The sequence below is a fragment of the Monodon monoceros genome, unplaced genomic scaffold (assembly GCF_005190385.1).
Source record: "Monodon monoceros isolate NGI ecotype Baffin Bay Population unplaced genomic scaffold, NGI_Narwhal_1 Super_Scaffold_9, whole genome shotgun sequence".
Classification (NCBI taxonomy): domain Eukaryota; kingdom Metazoa; phylum Chordata; class Mammalia; order Artiodactyla; family Monodontidae; genus Monodon; species Monodon monoceros.
This window is the reverse complement of record NW_021703786.1, coordinates 28,142,510-28,163,630: the sequence shown is the minus strand read 5'-3', so window position 1 is coordinate 28,163,630 and position 21,121 is coordinate 28,142,510. Positions and strand designations below refer to the sequence as shown.

The 21,121-nt window shown below is 53.7% G+C and overlaps 1 protein-coding gene across 6 annotated transcripts in view; it reads left to right on the top strand.

The window, feature by feature from the left end:
- The first annotated feature begins 412 nt into the window (after positions 1–412).
- Positions 413–21,121, top strand: part of PGS1 (phosphatidylglycerophosphate synthase 1) — a 43,506-nt gene continuing 22,797 nt past the window's right edge. For 3 of the 6 annotated variants that reach the window (XR_003791820.1, XR_003791821.1, XR_003791819.1), the window contains exons 1-7: positions 425–572; positions 9,186–9,375; positions 12,311–12,388; positions 14,473–14,572; positions 15,368–15,557; positions 16,595–16,773; positions 18,775–19,296. Coding sequence is in view for 3 of the 6 variants with exons in the window: in XM_029210804.1 (XP_029066637.1) it covers positions 430–572; positions 9,186–9,375; positions 12,311–12,388; positions 14,473–14,572; positions 15,368–15,557; positions 16,595–16,773; positions 18,775–19,296 (1,402 nt within the window). In the remaining 3 variants the exon portion in view is untranslated. Of the gene's footprint in view, positions 573–9,185; positions 9,376–12,310; positions 12,389–14,472; positions 14,573–15,367; positions 15,558–16,594; positions 16,774–18,774; positions 19,297–21,121 lie in introns of all 6 variants that reach the window. The other 3 variants (XM_029210804.1, XM_029210803.1, XM_029210805.1) reach the window with 2 other exon arrangements.

The following is a 21,121-nucleotide window of genomic DNA, read 5'->3' as shown; positions in this document are numbered from 1 at the left end:
TGCCCTGGAGCTGCAGGCCCAGGGCTGACAAGGTGAAAGATGGTCCCGCCTGGGTCTGGTGGGGATTTTCCGTTCTCAGTGCGCCCGGGTGAGTCAACGGTCACCCACTTCTGTACATCTTAGCTAACACCTTGGAGCAGGGGCTCGGCCTGTCAGGTCCAGCCTGAACTTGGTCGTGGGGTCTGACAGGTGATGCCCCTCACTCTCCACCCCCATCCGGTATCAAGACCGAGTCAGGGGATGCTGGTGCCCGCGCCCTGCTCCTCCACGGCCTGGCCCCTGCGTGCAGCACACCTGGGCCCCCCGGGCGGGAAACTGAGGCTGCAGGGTGGGTCCGCCTCCCCTCGAGGTTCCCGCGCGCCGCCCGTGTCCGCGCGCGCGGTTGTCAATAAAGTTCTCGCGCGCCGGAAGCGGAAGCGGCGAGTCTCCATGGCGGCGGCGGCTACGGCGGTGGCGGGGCCGGTCTTCTGGAGGCGGCTGCTGGGCCTCCTGCCTGGCCGCCCTGGGCTGGCCGCTCTCCTGGGGCGCCTGTCCGACCGACTCGGCAGGAACCGGGACCGCCGGCGCAGGAGGTGAGAGAGCGGTGGGGCTGAGGGCGCGCCCGGCCCCGACCCTCATTCCGCGCTCCCGGCGTCGCGGTCCCGCCTCGCCGCCGGCCTTCCCGGGGTGGGGGACCCCGCCCGAAGTCGGTCGGGCCGGCCCGGGGCTGAGGGGGGCGAGCCCGGCCTCCGGCCTCCGTCCTCGTACGGTGGAGCGAAGGGTCTGTGTGTGCGCACCCGGGGCGGGGGGATGAGTTCGTGCGTTGCTTTGGGCCCCGGGGTGTGTGTGTTGGAGAGTCTTCGCAAGAGACACTGTTTGGGTCCGGAGGGGTCTTTTCCTTAAGTAGTCCTAGCTGCGAGGTGACTTGACGGGAGTGAATCAGCCCTGCTGGGATTCTGTGCCTGCAGCATTTCTCACATCCTGCCAGAGAGGGCTGTGAAGCAATCCTGAGTCAGGAACACTCAGGCCAGGGAAGAGGAACCACTTGAAACCCCTTTTACACTTTGCAAAGGGCCTGTGTTCTGGAAAAGTACTGAAGTGAGCTATGGAAATAGTGAAGTAGGCTTTGAAGCAGTTCGTTCAGGCAGTGGTCTATCGAAGTAAACATTTGCCAAGTACATGCTGACCTAAGAGGCCTGCTGCTGTTGCTAATATTAAAAAAAAAAAAAAAAAAAAAGACTTATGTGCAAGTAGTTTTCTTGTTGGAGAGACTCGAGCCTTACACTTGTTTCTTAAGGAAAAAAATCTTGGAACTGCGTCTTTTTGCAGAGTTTGCGCCTTAGATTTTTATCTGCTCCTAGGGTGAGATGTGACCTTCTGGCCTTTGGTAGAGAGATCTGTGGTCCAGTCATGTGTGCTGATTCTAGGTATGGAAAGGAATTTGCTTCTTATTGGGTTACTTTGGAAGATTTTCAGCAAAAATTCAGGTTTCACTTAGGGGAACTTTTTGTGATAGAATCAGCCCAGGACGGAACTCTTGGAAGCTTACTGATCAGAACGGCTTTAAGTTTCACATCAGTGATCCCGGTGGGAGTGGGGTGTAGAAGAGGTGGCCTCTGTTCTCTGTAATTGGTGCTTAGCAAAGACCTGTTTATTCCAGTGGGTAGTGAAGTCAGATGACTTCTACATCCTGGTATCAAACCACTGAGAAATTTGGTTTAAAGTTTCAAAAAATGTTCTCAAGGACGAGATGTTTAGGCCATTTTGTCATTTCCCTTGTATGTATTTAAACTGTACAGAAAAGTACTTCATGATTAATCACTGTTTAACATTGGAGTTGATTACTAAAGGCGGTTGGGGCAATCGCCACAAATTCTTTTAAGAAAGACATTTCTCTTGAGTGTTTTTCTGCGGGGGGAGAGGGCAGTGTGGCCGTGGGGATAGTCTACCTTGACTTCTTAAAAGTCTTTTTTGTAAATAGCGTTAGTGGATGCAGGACTTGTGGCTCCATATTTCTTCTTGATTAAGTTGGTTAAGGCTCTGGGTCAAAAATTAAACCAGGAACTCAGTTAAATCACAGACATAGAAACACAAATGTCAGAAATTTGCGTCTTTTAATCCTTGGAGGTGATGCCTATGCTAGGACGGAGGATAAATGTTTTGAGCAGTATTACTACAGTACTGTGGGGTTCTGACCCTTTCTTTGCCTTATTTGGTTTGCAGATTTTTTCTGCTTCTCTGTGGCCTGGCTGTTTGGGGTTACTCATGTCTGTATGGCCACTCACCTCCAGTGGCTGCTTTCGTTTCTTCTCTGTTGTTCAGTTGCACCGACCAATTCCTCATTCCCCGAATGATGTGGTTTCTTGTAACTCTGATCATTGATTCATTGATAATAGTTCTGTGTAGCCATGAACTTATTTTAGATTTTAGCTTGCCAGCCTGACTCAACTGTTGGAGTGCCTGGTGAATCCTCGTGACTAGCAAGGGGAGTGGTGAGAGGGAACAGTTCTTTACTGCAGTGGTCTCCTTTCAGTTATAGAGACAGCCATAGTGACAGAGAACTCTATTTAAAATTACTTCTAGGGGCTTCCCCGGTGGAGCAGTGGTTAAGTATCTGCCTGCCAATTCAGGGGACACGGGTTCGAGCCCTGGTCTGGGAAGATCCCACATGCCGCGGGGCACCTAAACCCGTGCGCCACAGCTACTGAGCCTGCGCTCTAGAGCCCGTGAGCCACAACTGCTGAGCCCGTGCACCACGACTACTGAAGCCCGCGCACCTAGAGCCCATGCTGCAACAAGAGAAGTCACGGCAATGAGACTGCCGTGCACCGCAACAAAGAGTAGTCCCCCGCTCACTGCAACTAGAGAGAGCCCGCGTGCAGTAACAAAGGCCCAAAGCAGCCATAAATTAATTAATCAGCTTTAAAAAATTACTTCTAATTAGTGATTCGGAAATACTGCTGTTTTTTCTTAAGCAGGCATCTGACTCATTACCATGGACAGCTGGATTCATTCACTCATTCAGCATGCGTGTATAGAGCACGGCTGTGCTGTGCTAGGTACCAAGGGAACACACATAGTCCCACCTTCATGGTGCTCAGACCCATAAACAGACAATAGTAAAGTAAGGTAGGAAAGGTCATGGCAGCACTAAGGCACACCTGGAAGTCACAGAAGGCTCCCTGGCGGTAATGATCTTGGAGCTGTGTTTTGGAGGCGTGTAGGAGTAGGCTAGGTGAGGAAGTGGGGAGCCAGTGTTCAAGGAAGGATAGTGAGTGATGTAGGTTGATGGTGGCAGGAGCGGTCTAGGCCTGAGGGGGTGGGGCTTGTATGAAGTCATGGACAGTGGGAAGAGAAGAGAGGGCTGGACTGGAATCAGCTCTGGTGGGGGTGTGTAGGGGGGTGCTGAGGAGGTAGCTCATGTTTCTGACTTGGGTGACCACGTGGATGGTGGCATGCTTCACTAAAACAGGGAGCGAGAAAGAGGACCAAGTTTGGGGGATGACGATAAGGTGAGTTCGGGGCATGTCCATTAGTATCCAGGTGGGTCCAGGTGGAGGCGCTCACTGTTCAGGTGAAGGGCGGGTCCGGCGCTCAGGCGAGGAAGACAGAAACTTCAGGTAGTTTCTTGGAGTCATCAGACTACACAGAATTGACTTGTTATTTGGGGTATGAGACCTGGTGGAAAATGTGTCAAGAGGGCGTTAGTTCCTAACTGAGTTTGCTGCCATACAAGGAAATATTTTCTCTGTGGTCTCCTTTTTCTTTTTTTTAAAACTATTTTCAATTTGAGCTATGTGTGCAGAAAGTCTTTATTTTTGAAACCCAAGTTCTATTTTCTTTATTTTAGGTGTGTGTATGTATGTGTGTGTGTATGTGTGTGTGTATTTGTGTGTATGTGTGTGTGTATGTGTGTGTGTGGGGTGGTGGTGGGGTGTCCTAACATTCCTGAGTGTAAGAGGGAAACATAACCAGCAAACTGTTCTTTTTATTAGGTTTCCTTACCTTTTAATGCCAGCTCAACATACTCTTATTCAGCTTCTTAGTGGTTTCTACTCTGAGGGACCACCAGGTTTCCAGAAATTACTTTTTCTCTGAGTTTTCTGATGCTGGGACCCAGTCCTCCTTATTCATTAGAGTTCAGTAGCGCCACCTCTTGTATTATAGCAGTAGAATGGGTGGGAGGGGGGATATTTAGAATCAAAGCATGATTTCCCCAAATAATTCAAACTTGATCTTGCAGAGAATTAAAATAAGATTTGCAGCTGACTGACTTGTAACTTGTAGCTTTATTAGGTTCATATTAACCTGAGTACCCTCTGAGCACATTGCTGCTGCTGCTGAAGTAGGCTGGTCAGTCAGCTGTGTGCTCATAGAAACTAGCCTGGGATTGAAGCGGTCTGATAGATAATTCCCTTGTAAACACGTGATCCGAGTAACGTAAACGAGTCGTTTTCACTGCCGGGAAGTCAGGCTGGTTGCAGCAGTTTGGATTAGTAGAACGTGTGAGTGGTTCTCGGCAGGCACTTGGCTATGCCTGGTGCCTTTGGCTACGGAGGTGTGTTGTGGGTTATAAGTATATGTTAGGTTTCTAGCCCCTCGATGTAATCGAGTTTCTTTTGGACAAGCCAAGAGGAGAGTCAGCGTGTTGCCACATGCTGGCAGCCCCGGCCTCGTGCCGGCCTTGAGGGAGCAGCCATTGGTGTTGTGTGACCTACGGGAATTCACACTCATTTCCCTTACTTGGGTTTAGGTCTTGCGTTAGTCAGGAAGGGCTGCCTGCTGCTGGGGCTGCAGGAAGTTTCGTCCTTTCGTGTAGTTTTTCGAGCCTTTTTCAGGAAGTGTTATGACTTGGTCTTTTCTCATCACTTCACCTCTTTACGTTTAAATGTGTGTGACGGGGGGAGGGTGGGTTTTTCTTAAAAAGTAGTTTCTGAAAATATTGCAATCCGGAGAGCTCAGTTTCTTTTAAAACATTCTTTCTTTTTTCGTCGTTTTGTACAGATTTGGGTGGGATACAAACCACAGAGTGTGTACCACGAACCTTATAGTCCCTGGAGAGCTCGTGGACCTTTAGACCATGACCCTGAGTGCAGGACACTTAATTAGTGCCCTGGCGTGGTACAGGGGACAGAACTCTTGTGCCGTCCACGGTGGATTTGTGGTTAGTGTAGGAGATAGTCCTCCGGCATCACCGTTTTCTTCCTTCAAAGCCCTGCAGACCCTGTTTTGAAAAGACGCTAGGAGGTGGGCCTGCTTCCTCGTGTCCCAAAGGGTGGGTGACACCACTGTGGCCCCGGGGGAAGCACCTGTGTCCTCTGAAGCCGTGAGAGCTGTGCGGGGCCTGGTGGAGGTGAAGTGCAGACCCAGGTGGAATTCTCTGGCGTTGCCTTTCCTTAGTAGCGCCTCCACTGCCCCCGTGAGAGCTCGGTTGGACCTCCAGGCGCACTGTTGTGCATCCTGACGAACGGAGAACGCAAGGTGTGGCAGTATTTTTCCATGGAGCACTTGCAGCTTCAGAATGTTTGGTGGAATGGAAGACTCCTGTCTCCGCACACAAAGGAGAAATGCCTTCTCCCGTTTTCTGAAGCTTCCCTTGCACATAGCTGTGTTCGTGGCCTCTCAGCAGCCGTTCTGCTCTCGCTCTTTCGGTTTGACTGGCTACTCTGGACTCAAGTCCCGCTGCGGTCCTGTGCCTCTCATGAGTCGGGTGGGTGCATCGTCCCATCTAGGGCAGGCTTCTGCTGTCCCTGCTTTAATGGTGGCCCCCGGACCACGGACAAGAGTGTTACTGCATGCTGTTCTTGGTCAAGGCAGTCCAGATATGGATTCCTTTTAGAGATGCTGAGAAGAAACTTCCCTCTCTTCCCCACTGCCCTCCCACTCCATACTCACTGTGTTCTCCTAGCGTCACCCCCCCATCCTCTCACCCCATTCCCCCAGGCCCCTCTCCAGGTGGAGGGAGTGGCCCCAGGTCAGGGGTCCTCAGCACTTAGGCCCAGCCCACCCTCCAGCTCAGGGAATTTGTTTGCGAATTTCACAGGAAGCCCTAAATCACCTGGCTGAACCTTTCCCTAGAGTCGGGTGTCTGTGTGGGTGGTGGCTGGAGCCCACCCTTTGGAGAGGTGCCGTCAGTTTCACCTTCAGAACTGTGGGCTGAGGATTGTTTTGCACTGTTGTTGCCGCCTCTGCCACCGGCTGAGGGCGTAGCAAAGTCGTTAGGCTTGCCTGAGTGCAAGTACCAGGGCGCGCCCCTGCTCTGGCCTTAGCCCTGTCCTCCAAACTTCCCTGATAATCCGGAGTAAAGGAGTGAGAGGGCGGCAGAACCTTATTATCTGGCCCCCCAGCCCCTGCCACTTCCTCCTCCCTATAACTAGAAATGGGAGCTACATGTTATCTAGAAAGAGATGATTCAGGGGAGTGCAGGCCTAGATGTGGAAAATGTGTGTGTGTTTGTTTAGTTCTCTAAATGGTGAGTGTGACAGCCCTGCTTTTTTTGTAGAGTAACCACAGCTCCCTGCCTCCTCCTGTCTCTTGGGGGTTAGGGTTTTGACCCGGGACAGCTGCCTGGAGGGGGAAGTTGCTTGTGCAGGTGGTCGGCCCCTGGAGGCGGGGATTACTGTGCAGCAGGGGCTGTGGCTGGCACGGGGAGAAGTGTTTTCTGAGAAGATTCCCAGGCGTCCGTCATGGAAAGCGGGAACTCGCCCCCGTGGGGATCTGGCTGAGATGCACGGAGAACGTGAGCCCCTGCACTGTCTCCCACGGAGACTGGCTGCTTCTGCCCCGGCCCAGGTGCTGCAGTTAGATTTTGAGTGTCTGGGCTCTGGATGTGGTCTCCCCACCTTTGCCGACCTTGTGGGGCCTTTATAAAACTCTGTGCTTTTTTTCCAAGCACCTTCCTCTTTGGAATGTGAAGTTACCGCTTGAGGGTTGGGTCTCCTCCACGATGAATCCCTGCAACCTAATAGGTTTTCAGTTCTTCTCCCTCTAACAAAAATAAACCTGTCAGTACACAGGTTAAACAGGAAGCAACATAAAAAAGCCCTCAGCAGATCTTGGACTGAGGCCCTGATCTGGACTTGGACTGAAGCTTCCCAGGAGAGCTGCCCGACAGGCCCGCAGCCTGCCCGCGGTGGCCCAAGGCCAAGCCTGTCCTGCCGAGCCCCTCTCCTGGGTGGCGGGGCCTGACCCCCGTACAGTCACTGTGTGTCTTCTCTGGACTGCCTGTTGAGCCCCTCCTGGGTTTTTCTGGCGCTGGTGGGTTTTGGCAGTTCCTGCCTCTTCCCTTTGCTCGCACCTCTCCTCGCCTGGAGCCCCCGCACTTCCTGTCTGAATCCCACCGGGCGATCAAAGCCCATTTGGAGGGACGGTGTTTTGAGGCATCCCCAGCAGCTCAGGCATCAGCAGCTCCCCTTCTTGGTCATTTGAAGCACATCCACCATATGTATATTTTGACCTTTCCTTCATTAGCCTTAGCATTTTCTTTTGTGTTCTTAGATGATTTCAGGTGTGTACGCTAGTGAGGCCACCAGGTTTGTGGGCAGTGGTGCCCAGGCCGGCCGTGCCTCCCCCGTACACCATCGGTGCTCACATGACCACTTGGATTGAGGCCCAGGTTGGCACTTGCCCTCTCCTGGGTTGCTGTGTGCCAAAGAGGTGTTTCCTCATCTTCCTTTTTGGGAGCGGCTCTGAGTCTGTTGGCTCATCTGAAGAACGCGTGGGGACTGACTGCATGGCCTGGGTTGCCGGCGACACCCTGGATACTTTTTATATAGTCTGAGCGATAAGTGCTGTGAGATTGGGAGATCAGTTGACCTTACAGTGCTGTGGGGTTTTCCTCCTCAAACAGACTATGTTTAATTAATGAACATTAGACTTTAGGCCCCCTTTGCGGCTTCTCGTTGATAGACTGTTGTGCACCTTTCCCGTTCTCATGCTTTTCCGTTGGACTGAAGGCGCTCCCTCTCCCTCTGGAAGGTAGTAGCCTTGAGCGCAGCAGGAGCATGGCCTCCACTTTGGGGAAATTGAGGTCGCAATCCCTTGTTTACACGTCTAGGCCTTTCATTTGCTGCTTGTTACCCGGAAGCCAGAGAAGTGTAGCAAGCTGATGCCCGGGTGTGTGGTCCCCACCTCTGCTCGGAGGCCCATGGTGAACCCTGGCTTCCCAGGGTCCAGACCCGGTGTCTTCCACCCGCTGACTAAACTTTTCTTGGCAATGAGTTGCCGTGATAGCCCGGTGGGCTTTCTGGGAAGCACAGCTGCAGGCCATCTGGCGTGTGTGTAGGGACATTCAGGAACCCTGGGAAGATTCAGCGTTTTATCAGGAGGCAAGTGAATGAAATCATCTTCCTGGAATTTGTGGCCCTTCAGGCCTTGGGGTGTTTAAGCGTCCTTTCCCTAGAGCCCCTCTTGAGGCTGTGGTGAAGGTCACGCGCTGAAAAGGATTTTCCTGCCGCTCTTTGCTGGAATTCAGATGACGGGCCGGTCGGCGTGGGGCTCTGGGTGTGCACTGCCCTCCCCTGGCCCCTGCAGGTGTCTCGTCATCCAGACAAAGATGAGGCTCAGCGGGCAGGGGACTGTTTACTGCAGTCTTGGCCTCAGTGGACGGGAACCAGCCAGAGACTGGGTGTGACCTCTGAGGAGAATGTGTCCAGAGGTGAAGGGGCAGTTGTCGTCACTGCCGGCCCCTCTTGAGGTGACCTCTTCCAGCGCCAGCTTTTCTCTCTGTATCCTAATATTAAAGAGAACACTTAATTTTTTCTGGGTCCTTCCTTGAATAAAAGCCCATTTATCTCATCAGTGCGACAACCGGGGGTCTGGGTTGTACTCACCAGCCTGAGACCAGACCTGCCCTTGCAGGCAGCCTTTGGCGGCTTTCTGCGGGTGGGTTCGTTGGGGGCATTAACCAGGCGATGGCTTTTCTGAGTTTACTTGTGGCTGCTCTAAATTTTGAGTTGTTTGGAATCAGCATAAAGTTTGGGGTTTATCCATAGGCTTTGGTAATTCTTAAGTTGCTCAACTTGTAAGGGCTGAAAAACTCTTTTACAGAGTTTGACTGGGGCTCTCTTAAGATGGTCTAGGAAATCTGAAGTTCACCCACCCCCCCACCCCCCACCCAGAAAAATTCTTATTTGCCCACAGGAGCTGAGAGAGACTTGTGAGGAAGTATCTGAGAAGTGTGACCCTTTGTATGTCTCTTTCCCCAGGCCACCATGGCTGTTGTTGGCGCCTCTGCTGTCTCCAGCTGTCCCCCATGTCACCTCGCCTCCTTGCTGTCTGTGTCCGGAGGGTGTGCATCGCTTCCAGTGGATCAGAAACCTGGTTCCAGAGTTCGGAGTCTCCAGCTCTCACGTCAGGGTGCTTTCTTCACCTGCAGAGTTTTTTGAGCTCATGAAGGTAAGTTGTGTCTAAGAGAGAGGGTCAGACATGGAATTAGAGGTTTGGGGGCATAAGGTTGGCCGAGTCCTGGGCTGAAACACCTTGTGTTCTAGAAACTTTTGATGGCTGCTCAGCTTATTCCTGCGGGTTCCACCTGTTAGGTTTCCGCTTCACAGATGGCTGAGTTGGGCCGTGATCAGAAGCTCCCCTGGGTGGCTGATGTCTCAGGTGGAGCAGCTGAGAGCTTGCGGGCACTGAGGGTCAGGTCCTAGGTTTTGGTTCTTGTGACAGATTGATTCCCTTCGTTCCATGCTGGAGATGTAGGCTAGGCGGGAGGTTAGTGAGAGCTTGGGGACCTCAGCAGGCACGTCCCTGCTGAGGACGTCTGGGAGGGAACGAACCTCATTCTGGTTAGGGCATGGCAGACTCCTGCCCCGGCAACGTCTCCAACACACAGTAGCTCCATAAAGTAGATGACAGGAAATGGAGACATAATGACCTATGGATGGGATTTGATATGTAGGAAGTGGCCGGGAGCCTCTCAATTCAGTGGAGAGTATTTACAGGTAACTGGAAAGTCTGGATGTCTGGTTTTAGGTCTCGTGATCCTGGTTCTTTTCCGTAATTCTGTCTAAAGTTTGTACCTTCTCTCTCTTGGTAGAGATCCTAAACTTTGCATTTGGCGGGGTTCAGCTTTCAATACATTAGTCAGGTGTTCATGCCACATCTAGTTATTTGTGGTTAAACTGCTCATCGGAATGAAGTAATTAAACGCTAATTAATTTTTAGTTACATGAATTCTGAGTTTGTATTAATTCAATGGTGTTAGAATTAAGGTATGATGCGGTCAGGAGAAGTGCTGGGACATGACAGGAAATATATGTAGATGTTCCTTTTTCTGCACAACAAACTCTAGTTCATTTGAATGCTTGCACATTTTCTCTCCTTTGCCCTGTTGTTCTGTAGATCCACTCTTAGCTTAATTTCCGGCTGGCTCATTCCGGTATGCTGTGTGTGTGTGTGTGTGTGTGTGTGTGTGTGTGTGTGTGTGCGCACGCGCACGCGTGTGCGCACGCACGCACGCACATACGTGCATGCTCTCCCCCACTTCCCTACACTGCTTGACTCTCCTGTGTGTCCTTGTTTGTGTAGAACTGATGCTGAGGCTGTTTGCTTTTTACTCCTACTTGGTTCTCTGCTTGGCTTGAAGAAACAGGTTTTTCAAAGGAGGTGGTTCTTAGTGTCCCAATCAACTCCGGGTGAAGGATGGACTGAGTCTCCACATGGGGGTCCCCTGGCCTGGAGGTGAGGCCACGCGGCGCACCTGCCCGGGGTGGGTGGGGCTGTGGCAGCCAGGAGGGACGCGCGAGGGGCTCAGCCCAGCAGGCCAGGAAGAATCCGAGGCCACCGTTCCCTGCCTTCTGCACTGAGTCATGGGCGGGTTCTCCGGCACGTTCTGTGTGGAGCGGGATGTGTTTCTTCCTGGGACAGAGTGGCCCGTGTTCCCTGAGAAGAGAGTGCAGCGTGGTTCCTGCCTGGGCCCAGGCCTTCGTGACAGCTGAGCTTGTACCAGAGGACCTGGCGCCATGGCAAACAATTGCATAGACTTTTGCTGCCCGAACTTGATTGCCTCACACTTTACTTGTTTTCCTCTCTTTCCTGTCTTCATACTCACTTTCCCCACAAGCAACCATCTGAATAAATAACAAAACGAAGGAAACAGCAAACATAGGAAATTCTTTTGTTTGTTCCTTGCATATAAGCCTTTCCCAGTGGTGTGTTGGTGTGTTTATCTAGTCAAGATGCCCCTCTTCCTCCGTCGACAGTGCAGGCTGTGGGGGCCATGTGGGAAAGCCAGCACGTGCGTGTGTCCTGCCTTCCCGGTGCCCTCGCCAGCTTGCCCTGAGGGTGGTGCTGCCCGTCTTCCTGCTCTTGACCTCCTCTGGGGCCTGGCCGCGCTGGTGAGGGGTCCGGTGTACTCCCATGGCTGGATCAGGTCTAGGGAGAGGATGCTGGCTATTGGGACTGATGCATCACCTTTGAATGTCGGTGTGTTCTGTGTGTGTGTCTAGCTAGGTACCTGTCTGTCTGCATCTCAAAACTGTTGCATGCTTGGGACTTCCCTGGTGGCGCAGTGGTTAAGAATCCGCCTGCCAGTGCAGGTGACACGGGTTCGAGCCCTGGTCCGGGAGGATCCCACATGCCGTGGAGCAGCTAAGCCTGTGCTCCACAACTACTGAGCCTGTGCTCTAGAGGTACTGAGCCCGCATGCCACAACTACTGAAGTCCGCACGCCTAGAGCCCGTGGTCCGTAACAAGAGAAGCCACCGCAGTGAGAAGCTCGTGCACCGCAATGAAGAGTAGCCCCCGCTCACCACAACTAGAGAAAGCCCGCGTGCAGCGACGAAGACCCAACACAGCCAAAAATAAACATAAATAAATTTATTAAAAAAAAAATTACATGCTCATTATAAAACCCCAGCTGTGCAGACGGGGCTGGAGTGCAAGTTTGCCCCCGCACTCCCTCGTCTGGCTCTGCTCCTTGGCCACACACACACACACACACACACACACACACACACCCACCCCTATACAGGTGTGCATGGGGTGGTGACGGGGGAGCATGGTTTACGTTTTGTTCAGTGATTAGCTTCTGTTCCTGCAGTGCACTGTGGTCAGTGTGCAAAGACCTTCATTCTTTTCGTGGCTGTGCTGTATCTTATAGCATGGCTGGATCATGCCTTACTTTCAGGCTGAGTATTTCAAATGCGGGTTGTGGGTCCTTGCCTGGTAGGCTACCACACACATTTGGGGCTTGTTTAAATATTAACTGGTGAAGATGCAGGATACTGCAGCTTGGAGTGTTATTTGCCTCCAGTATCAAAGGACTGTATCTTTCTCACTGAACTGTGAAAATGGTGATTATGAATTTTGAATTGTTTCTTCTCTTCAGGGGCAGATAAAAGTAGCCAAGAGGCGGGTCGTGATGGCGTCCCTCTACCTGGGGACAGGTCCTTTGGAACAGGAACTGGTAAGGTTTAAGCAGGGGTGGTCCTACTGGCAGTAGTGAGTCACCCTAAAACCTTGGGCTGTGTAGAGCCGTGGAGTTGAGGTAGAGCCGCCCTCCTTGGCCTGCGTCTCAGGCCAGCTTTTGTTCTTGTTGCCCCAGATTCTGGGGCACGTCAGGAGGATCAGCTAGGGGTGCAGGGAGATGTGATCCTGGGCCTCCTGACCTCGCTGGCCCGTGTCCTCCTCACCCTGCGCAGGGGCCGTAGGCCGTCTGTCTGCCAAGCCGGGGCTCCGAGAATTGTGACCCGCAGGCCAAATCTGGCCACCGCCTATTTATGTGTGGAATATGGGCTAAGGATGGTGTTCACATTTTCTTTTTTTAAAATTTATTTATTTATTTTTGGCTGCGTTGAGTCTTTGTTGCTGCGTGCGGGCTTTCTCTAGTTGCAGCGAGTGGGGGCTACTCTTTCTTGCGGTGCATGGGCTTCTCATTGCGGTGGCTTCTCTCTTCTTTTAAAAATAAATTTATTTATTTATTTTAGTTTTGGCTGCGTTGGGTCTTTGTTGCTGTGCTCAGGCTTTCTCTAGTTGTGGCGAGCAGGGGCTACTCTTCGTTGCGGTGCGCGGGCTTCTCATTGCAGTGGCTTCTCTTGTTGCGGAGCACTGGCTCTAGGCACGCGGGCTTCAGTAGTCGTGGCTTGCGGGCTCTAGAGCGCAGGCTCAGTAATTGTGGCGCATGGGCTTAGTTGCTCTGCCCGTGCGCCACAACTACTGAGCCTGTGCTCTAGAGCCCGCGAGCCATGACTACTGAAGCCCGTGCACCTAGATCTTCTGCCATGTGGGATCTTCCTGGACCAGGGCTCAAACCCGTGTCCTCTGCTTTACATTTTCAATGTTTGGCAAAAGATCAAAAGAGGAGTAATAATTGTGTCACATGAAAAGCATGTGAAATTCAGATTTCTGTGTCCATAAATAAAGCTTTATTGGAGCATAGTGACTCTCATTAATTTTTGTTTTGTCTATGGCTGCTTTCTTGCTACAGTGGCTGAACTGAGTAACTGTGACAGGGATATCTGACCTGCAAAGCCCAGGATATTTACTATCTGGTCCTTCATAGAGAAGGCTTCTGAGTCTGTATTAGGCAGAGGAGCCAGCATGGCAGGTCGAGCTGGCCGTTGCTTTCGCCCAGGGCTGGTGTCGGGTGCGGGTCTGCGGCCAGCTTGGCTCTACCTAGACTTGCTGTCATGCCGTGCTTGTCCCTTCCAACGAGACACGCGGGGCTGGGAAGGAGCAGACGTCACCTGTTGTGCAGCGGGTGCTTCCTGTAGGACGAGCCCAGCGCAGAATCTGTAGGTTGAGCTGAAGTGAGTGTGAATGAGGTCGCTGTGTTGTCGGAGTCCCTGGATGGCTTTCTACTCTGAGGGAATGAGATGGACCCTTGCCCACAGCAAGTGTTGTTTCTTGGTTTGCCTTGTTCAGAAACCCCCAGGGCATAGCTGGAAGAGAACAGGGGCTGTGGTAGGGGGCGAGGGGGAAGGGTGGGGGGCAGGAGAGAGCCCACCCCTTCCCTTCCTGTGTGAGGAAAGTCTGCCTGTGCTCTTAGCTGTCACCTTGGGAAGCGTGTTTGTTCTCCTGGGAGACGAATGCCACGTCCAGCCTGTGGAGAGTGGCAGTGGGCAGGTTGTGTCTTGGATTTATTCATTCAGCAAATATTTACCGAGTGCTGTCTGTGTGTGGGGCGCTGTTTGTTGTGTGCCTGTAAGGATGATCCATTGGAACGTGTGTGGGAGCTGGTGTCTTAGTGTTTTCAAGAGCGGCGAGGTCCAGACCCTTGGGCACCGCGTCCCTGACCCCCAGAGCCTTCATCCTGCCAGGCCCAGGCCGCAGACGCCATGTCTTTGGATTACGGTTACCGCGGTGGCCTCAGGTGAAGAGGTTCTGCAGCGTTGGCTTCTGGGCAAGCATGGCTGGTGTGTGCGTGTACATGCTTGTGTGTGTTCAAAGAGGACCGTGCGGGCATTAGCTGACAGGTTGGTTCATTTCTTTAATACATAACCATCTTTTCAGATCTTTCATTTCTGTTCTTTTGGGGTCTTTTCTTGGCAGGTGGATTGCCTGGAAAGCACTCTAGAAAAGTCACTCCAGACGAAGTTTCCTTCCGACCTCAGGGTGTCCATTCTCTTAGACTTCACGCGGGGCTCAAGAGGTAGGTCTGACGCCCTCCCTGGCCCCGATTCTTCCCTGTTCAGGAAGAACGAGGAATTACACCCTCACCGCCCTGTCCTCAGCCAGCAGCAAGGCTATTTGAAGCCCTTCTGGGATGGCCCAGGACGGCCTGTCCGTCAGGATTCTGTCTGTGGCAAGTGACCGACAGTCCAAGTAAAAATGACTTTGGGAAAAAGAGAATTGTTTTGACTTCCACGTCTGACCTGGTTCGGGTGGGTCGTGATTTGGGGCTTGGACCTTTAGGCTGGCTTCATTTTCTGGCTCCTTGCGTCAGCCTCTGGCAGTCCCAGGCCCATCTTGCCACATCTTGTCCACTGGAAGAGCACCTGCTTCCCTCGTGGTCAGCCTGGAGCTCCTGCATGGCCTGTCTCGGGCTCTGTGCCGGGCCTCCTGAGCGTGCTGACCGGCCCAGCCTGGGCCTGCGTGCCTTCCCAGAGCCAGGGTGGACAGAGTCATCTTCACCCAGAGCAGAAATCTGAGAGCGGGGCTGGGTGGTGCCCCCGGGAGGAGATTGGGTGCAGTTACCATGAGGTGGGGAGAGGGTGCTGTGGGGCCGGAAGAGCGGATGTCCGCTACACGGGCCGCTCAGTCCTGCCCCGAGATGTGGGTGTCCAGGTAGAAGCTGTCCCGGAGCCCCTCTGGCTGAAAACAGCCCCCGGCGGTCTGACTTGGACGGCTGCGCAGGCCCTTGGTAGGTGGCGCTGCACTGGCGGGCTGCGTGTTTTTCCTGGTGTGACTCTGCCGTCCTTGCTCTCCTGCTTGCCCACGTCTTCAGGAAGGAAAAACTCTCGCACGATGCTGCTCCCACTCCTGCAGAGGTTTCCAGAACAGGTCCGAGTGTCTCTCTTCCACACGCCTAACCTCCGTGGGCTCCTCCGGCTCCTCATCCCCGAGCGCTTCAACGAGACCATCGGCCTGCAGCACATCAAGGTGTACCTCTTCGACAACAGCGTCATCCTGAGCGGGTGAGTTGGCTTCCTCCTGTCGGGGTCTCCAGGGCAGAGACCAGCAGCACGCAGAGAAGGGAAGGTCCGTCCCCGCGAGCCTTCGAGGGCCTGCTGCTACGTGTTTAGTCTGGTTGCCTGGCCCTCCCGGCGTCTTCCCGGTGTCCTGTCTGCCACGGAGGCTGGAAGCCGCGAAGGGCGACTGATAGCTGGCCGTGGTTTACTGAGCCCTTACTCTGTGTTTGCTCCTGGGTGAGCCCCTCGTGTACTGTCTCAGCTAATGCTCACTGTCACCCCACGTGGTCTTTCCCTCACTTTGTACACAAGAAGCCCGAGAGGACAAATAACTTTGTCAGGCAGGGCCGGGTGGGAATCCAGGCCCTTTAGGGGACACTGGGGCCAAGCCCGAGTGGTCCTTGGCTCTGTAAGTGTCCGCATCTCCTCTCGGTGGTCAGCTCAGTGAGGGGACGGCCTTGCGGTCACTCCTCTGTGTCACCTTAGTGTCACTCTCGCCCGCCTCTCGTAAGCGGCCAGGCTCAGTAGCTGTTTGTTTTATTTTATTTTATCTATTTATTTATTTATTTTTGGCTGTGTAGGGTCTTCGTTGCTGTGCGCAGGCTTTCTCTAGTTGCAGCGAGCAGGGGCTACTCATTGTTGCGGTGCGCGGGCTTCTCATTACAGTGGCTTCTCTCATTGCGGAGCACGGGCTCTAGGTGCACGGCCTTCAGTAGTTGTGGCACGCGGGCTCAGTAGTTGTGGCTCGCGGGCTCTAGAGCGCAGGCTCAGTAGTTGTGGTGCGCGGGCTTAGCTGCTCCACGGCATATGGGAATCCTCCCGGGCCAGGGCTGGAACCTGTGTCCCCTGCATTGGTGGGCGGATTCCTAACCACTGCGCCCCCAGGGAAGCCCGTCAGTAGCTGTTTCTTAATTGGCTGCTGGTGCACCTGATCCGAGTTGGTTGCTCCCCTGCTCCTGCTGGTGACCCTGAGACCGGGGTCACCAGCACTTGCTGTCGCACCCTATCGCCTGAGTCCTCACCTGCTGCTTTCCTCCCTGTAGCGCAAACCTGAGTGACTCCTACTTCACCAACCGGCAGGACCGCTACGTATTCTTGCAGGACTGTCCTGAGATTGCGGACTTCTTCACGGAGCTGGTGGACGCGGTGGGGGACGTGTCCCTGCAGTTGCAGGGGGACGACACGGTGCAGGTGGTGGAGGGGATGGTGCATCCTTACAAAGGTACGGTCCCGGACTCCTCGCCCTCCTGAGCCTGGGGGTGGTGAGGGTGAGGAGGGCGCGCCTCTGGGGGCCTTGCCACGGGTTTAGGTTTGGGTGGCAGAGCCTTGTTCTGCTTTTGTCTTTGGAGCCAGACAGACGTGACTCACTGGCTATCGGTCATGCTCTGCGGGTGAGGGAGCCGCCGGGGAAGGTGGGATTGTGGGCTTCGGGTCTGGGTGCCCGCAGGAGTGAGCTGGGAGCCTGCCGTGCACTTACAGGAAGCGGCCTGCTAGATGGCCACCCCCCTCAGGGCCACCTCCCGTGACTCTGGAGCACAGAGGGTCTGTGGCTCTCGGCTCCATTGAGGTCTGTGGCCTCCTGCCTGGAACGTGAAATGGGAGAGTCCTCGGTCCTGCTCACCGGAAACAGGCAAACCCTGGCAGCTAGCATTCCCGGGCTATTTGCATTCCTGTGATTCTTGTGGCCGTGGCTTCCTGGTGGCCTTTAAGGAGGTCTGCTGCTGAATTTGCAACCGTGTCAGCAATGTGGGGAATGGGTTAAACCTAGCCCATGTGAGGAGAAGAGCCAGAAAGGAAGCATCTGAGTGGGGATGTCTGGTGGGAACCCTGTCCCGGGGGCCTGGGGATCTGTGCACTGTGGAGCCAGCCCGTGATCTGTGTGCCTGCCTTGCCTGCCGCCCCTACGCCTACGTGCTAGAGAGTAGTATGATAATTACTATTATGTTTTAAATTTCAACAAAAATTTATGGAAGTCTGTTTTCTCTTTCATTATATGAGTACCTACACAGTGTTCTCAATTTTACCCTCTGGCTCACAGAGCCTGAAATATTTACTGTCTGGCCTGTACAGGAAACACTGGCTGACCCCTGATCTAACTTAACAGGCCTGGTGTGAATATGCAGAAAAAAGGGCCCCCATTCGGGGAAGAATTGAGAGTCAGCACACTCAGAGGGCGTGGGGGGCTGGGCACAGCCGTGTTCGGGACCAGGGCAGCTCAAGAGAAGCAGTGAGTGAGCGGCCCCCGTGGTGGCCGCCGTCAGTAAGGAGGGATCCCCGCAAGCAACATTCCTTCTCTGGGCTGTTGCCCAGCCCTGGAAGGCACTCGGGCGTGTGCGCCTGTTCCCAGCCCAGAGCGCGTGAGCGGTGACCAGGACAGTCGTGCTGTCCGTCTCTCTCTTGTTGATCAGCCCTGCCCAAGGCTTGCTATTCTGTCAGTTTTTTCAGAGAATCAACTTTTGACAATGTTGAAGTTACCTATTTTTATATTGTTGTTTTCTTTGTTAATTTCTGCTTTATATAATGTCCTTCCTTGTACTGTATTTTTTGGCTTTTCCTGCTGTTTTTCCTCCTAACTTCTTGAGTTGGATGCTTTAGCTCATTAACTCTCTTATCATCTAGTGATAGAATTTAGACTCACTTCTTTTCCCTTCATTGTGTCCATGCAGCCACTCGTCACTGGTGTCCGTGTGAAAACAAGGCCCAGAGCCTGCCTGTTCACCTCTGACCCTTTGTGGCTCGCTCTCCTGCTCTCTGGTCATACTTAAACGTGTCTCTGTTGGACACATGTTCTTTCTGATGTGTAACATGCACACTAGTCACGGGTGTGCAGCTTATGTACGTGTTCATAGTGGGTTGGCTCCCAGAAGCCCCCTCGGGTCCCTAGCCAGGCGTGACCCCCAGTGTGCCCACTATCCTGACCACTGCCACCCTCAACTAGTCTTTCCTGTTTTTTAACTTTTCGTAAGTGGACTGGTAGAGGCCTTTTCATTTCCCCCTGAGTGCAGGCTTCTTGTGGCAAGATCCTTTTCCGGGCATTTCTGTCCACAGAGGAGCCTCACATGGGCCCGGTGTCTCGTGCTCAATCGAGACGTGTTTGGTGAAGGATCAGTTGTGGCATCTGTGCTTGCCTGTCACATGCCATGTGGTGTGTCTCCCGTGCTGAATGGGAGTCCAGAGCCTCCCGTCTCTGCTCCTGACTCCCCTTTGCCATGTCTCCCTCTAGGTGACCAGGCTGCGTATTGCAAGGCAGCCAATCAGAGGGTTATGGATGTGATCAACTCAGCCAGGACCCGCCAGCAGATGCTGCATGCCCAGACCTTCCACAGCAACGCCCTCTTAACCCAGGAAGATGCAGCAGCCGCTGGAGACCAGAGGCCAGCCCCAGACACCTGGATTTACCCATTGATCCAGATGAAGCCCTTTGAGATTCAGATCGATGAGATTGTCACTGAGACCCTGCTGACAGAGGCCGAGCGAGGCGCTAAGGTCTACCTTACCACTGGCTACTTCAACCTGACCCAGGCCTACATGGACCTGGTCTTGGGCACGCGAGCCGAATACCAGATCCTGCTGGCCTCGCCGGAGGTGAACGGCTTCTTCGGGGCCAAGGGGGTGGCAGGTGCCATCCCGGCCGCCTACGTGCATATTGAGCGGCAGTTCTACAGTGAGGTGTGCAGCCTGGGGCAGCAGGAGCGGGTCCAGCTGCAGGAGTACTGGCGGAGGGGCTGGACGTTTCATGCCAAAGGTATGTGGCAGCTGGCTGGCCAGAGGATGGCCCCCATGCGGGACAGCTGGGGGGTGGACCAGTTGGCCCACTTGTTAGCGCCCGTGGTGCCGGTGCCTGCCTGGTAGAGCCCTGCCCCTTCCCCCGTCTGTCTTCATGACAGCCCTGCGGGCGCATCACAGTCATCGCATTTATGTGCATTTCAGTTATGCAAGATTTCTCCCAAAACTTATAAACTCAGATCATTTGGGGGGCTGTTTTAAAAAATATACATGTAACCTCTCCCCTCAAATAGATGAAAAGGCACGTGCTTTAGTCTTTCTGTGATCATCTGAGTTCTCCCGCATTGGCCCTGCCCTTCTTGGGGACAGAGAGGATTCCTTAGGGATCATTTGTTTGGCATCAAACAGCCTACTTTTTCAGTCCCTTCCTCACCAGTCCTGTTTTTTCCCCTATGTGCCAAACCTTCGTGGTTTTTTTTTTTTTTTTTATAGCTGAGAAAACTGAGGCTGTCTACTTAGAATGTTTACATGTACCGGACTGCCTCAGGGTGGGTCAGAGTGTGAATTGCATATTGTAATGGTCTCTCTTGCACAGTTATGTGCATCCGTGGAGCAGCCCACATGTGGCACAATCCCAGGGGATAGCCACGATGTGAACAAACGGGTTTAGAACCCTGTGCCTTCTCCATGCCGAGGGCATCTGCCTCTCGAGTGTGACTGCTCCTTTCTGTCCTCGGGGAGACCCCATGGCCAGCTCGGTTAGTCCTGTGTCTAAAGGAATAGTGGACAGCGTGGGGACCCCAAGCCCCGACTGAAGTGCCTGGCTTTCCTGAATTCTTGCTGGTGGTTCAGAGACCCATTTTGCTCCTGCGCTAGTCCTGGGGGCTTCTGGAGAGCCTGAGCGAGGCGGGAGGGGGATGGTGTTGTCACAGCCACTCATCTATGTTGTTTAGACTTGAGGTCACTTTGAACCCTCAGGTTGGACTCTTGTTTTCTTAAACCATTGGTTTCCATCTGGAGGTATACTAGGAAATCCCCCCAGGCCACCCTAGGCCTCCTGGGTCCAGCCCTCTGGGATTGGGTGGTCCCCACTTGCTACTGTGAGGCCTGCGTGCCTGCTCAGGCAGGTGGCACTGTCTGGTGTGGGAAGTGAGCTCTGCCATTGTACCGATCCTGGATGTGTCATGGGCTAAGCCCGGCCGGTGATTAGGTGTCTCCAGGCAGGCAGGCCAGCCCACGGGGGTGTGGAAGGTATTTTAGGATTGGCTCTGTTACTTCTGAGAATGACAGTGGTGCCTGGGGTGGGGTAGTGGAGACAGAGAGCTGGATAGTGGGAGGAGCTTTGAGCTCTGAGGGGACCTGTGTGCCTGGCGAGCTGTGCAGAGGTACGTTGAGAGCGCTCGCTCCTCGTCTGCCCTGTGGCTTGGTCGGTGCAGGGGGTCCCTTGTCACTTTGGGGCCCCCAGCGTAGCCTGGCCCATCAGTTCTGAGTGTGCTATGGGTTATTTCCGTGAAGCTGCGCTGATAAATGTGCAGTGACTCCCCAGTTACCGTTGAAACAGAAACACCCAACCGGCTTTTCCAGTGTGTCTCGCCTTTTCCCGGACTGGCGTGCTCCAGCCGCTCCCTCCTGCCACACGCCCTGTTGCGGGTGGAGCCCTGCCACCTGGCAGCTGGCTTAGTGGGGAAGGCCAGGAATCCCAGGGTGTGTGCAGTAGAGGGGGAGGGGGAGAGCACGACGGGGCACGTGGAGAGGGGCTTCTGCGCAGAAGACACCTCACCCTAACAGCAGGAGCCAAAGGTCAGATCACTCAGCGCTGAAATGAGAGGCCAGGCCCTTCCCTG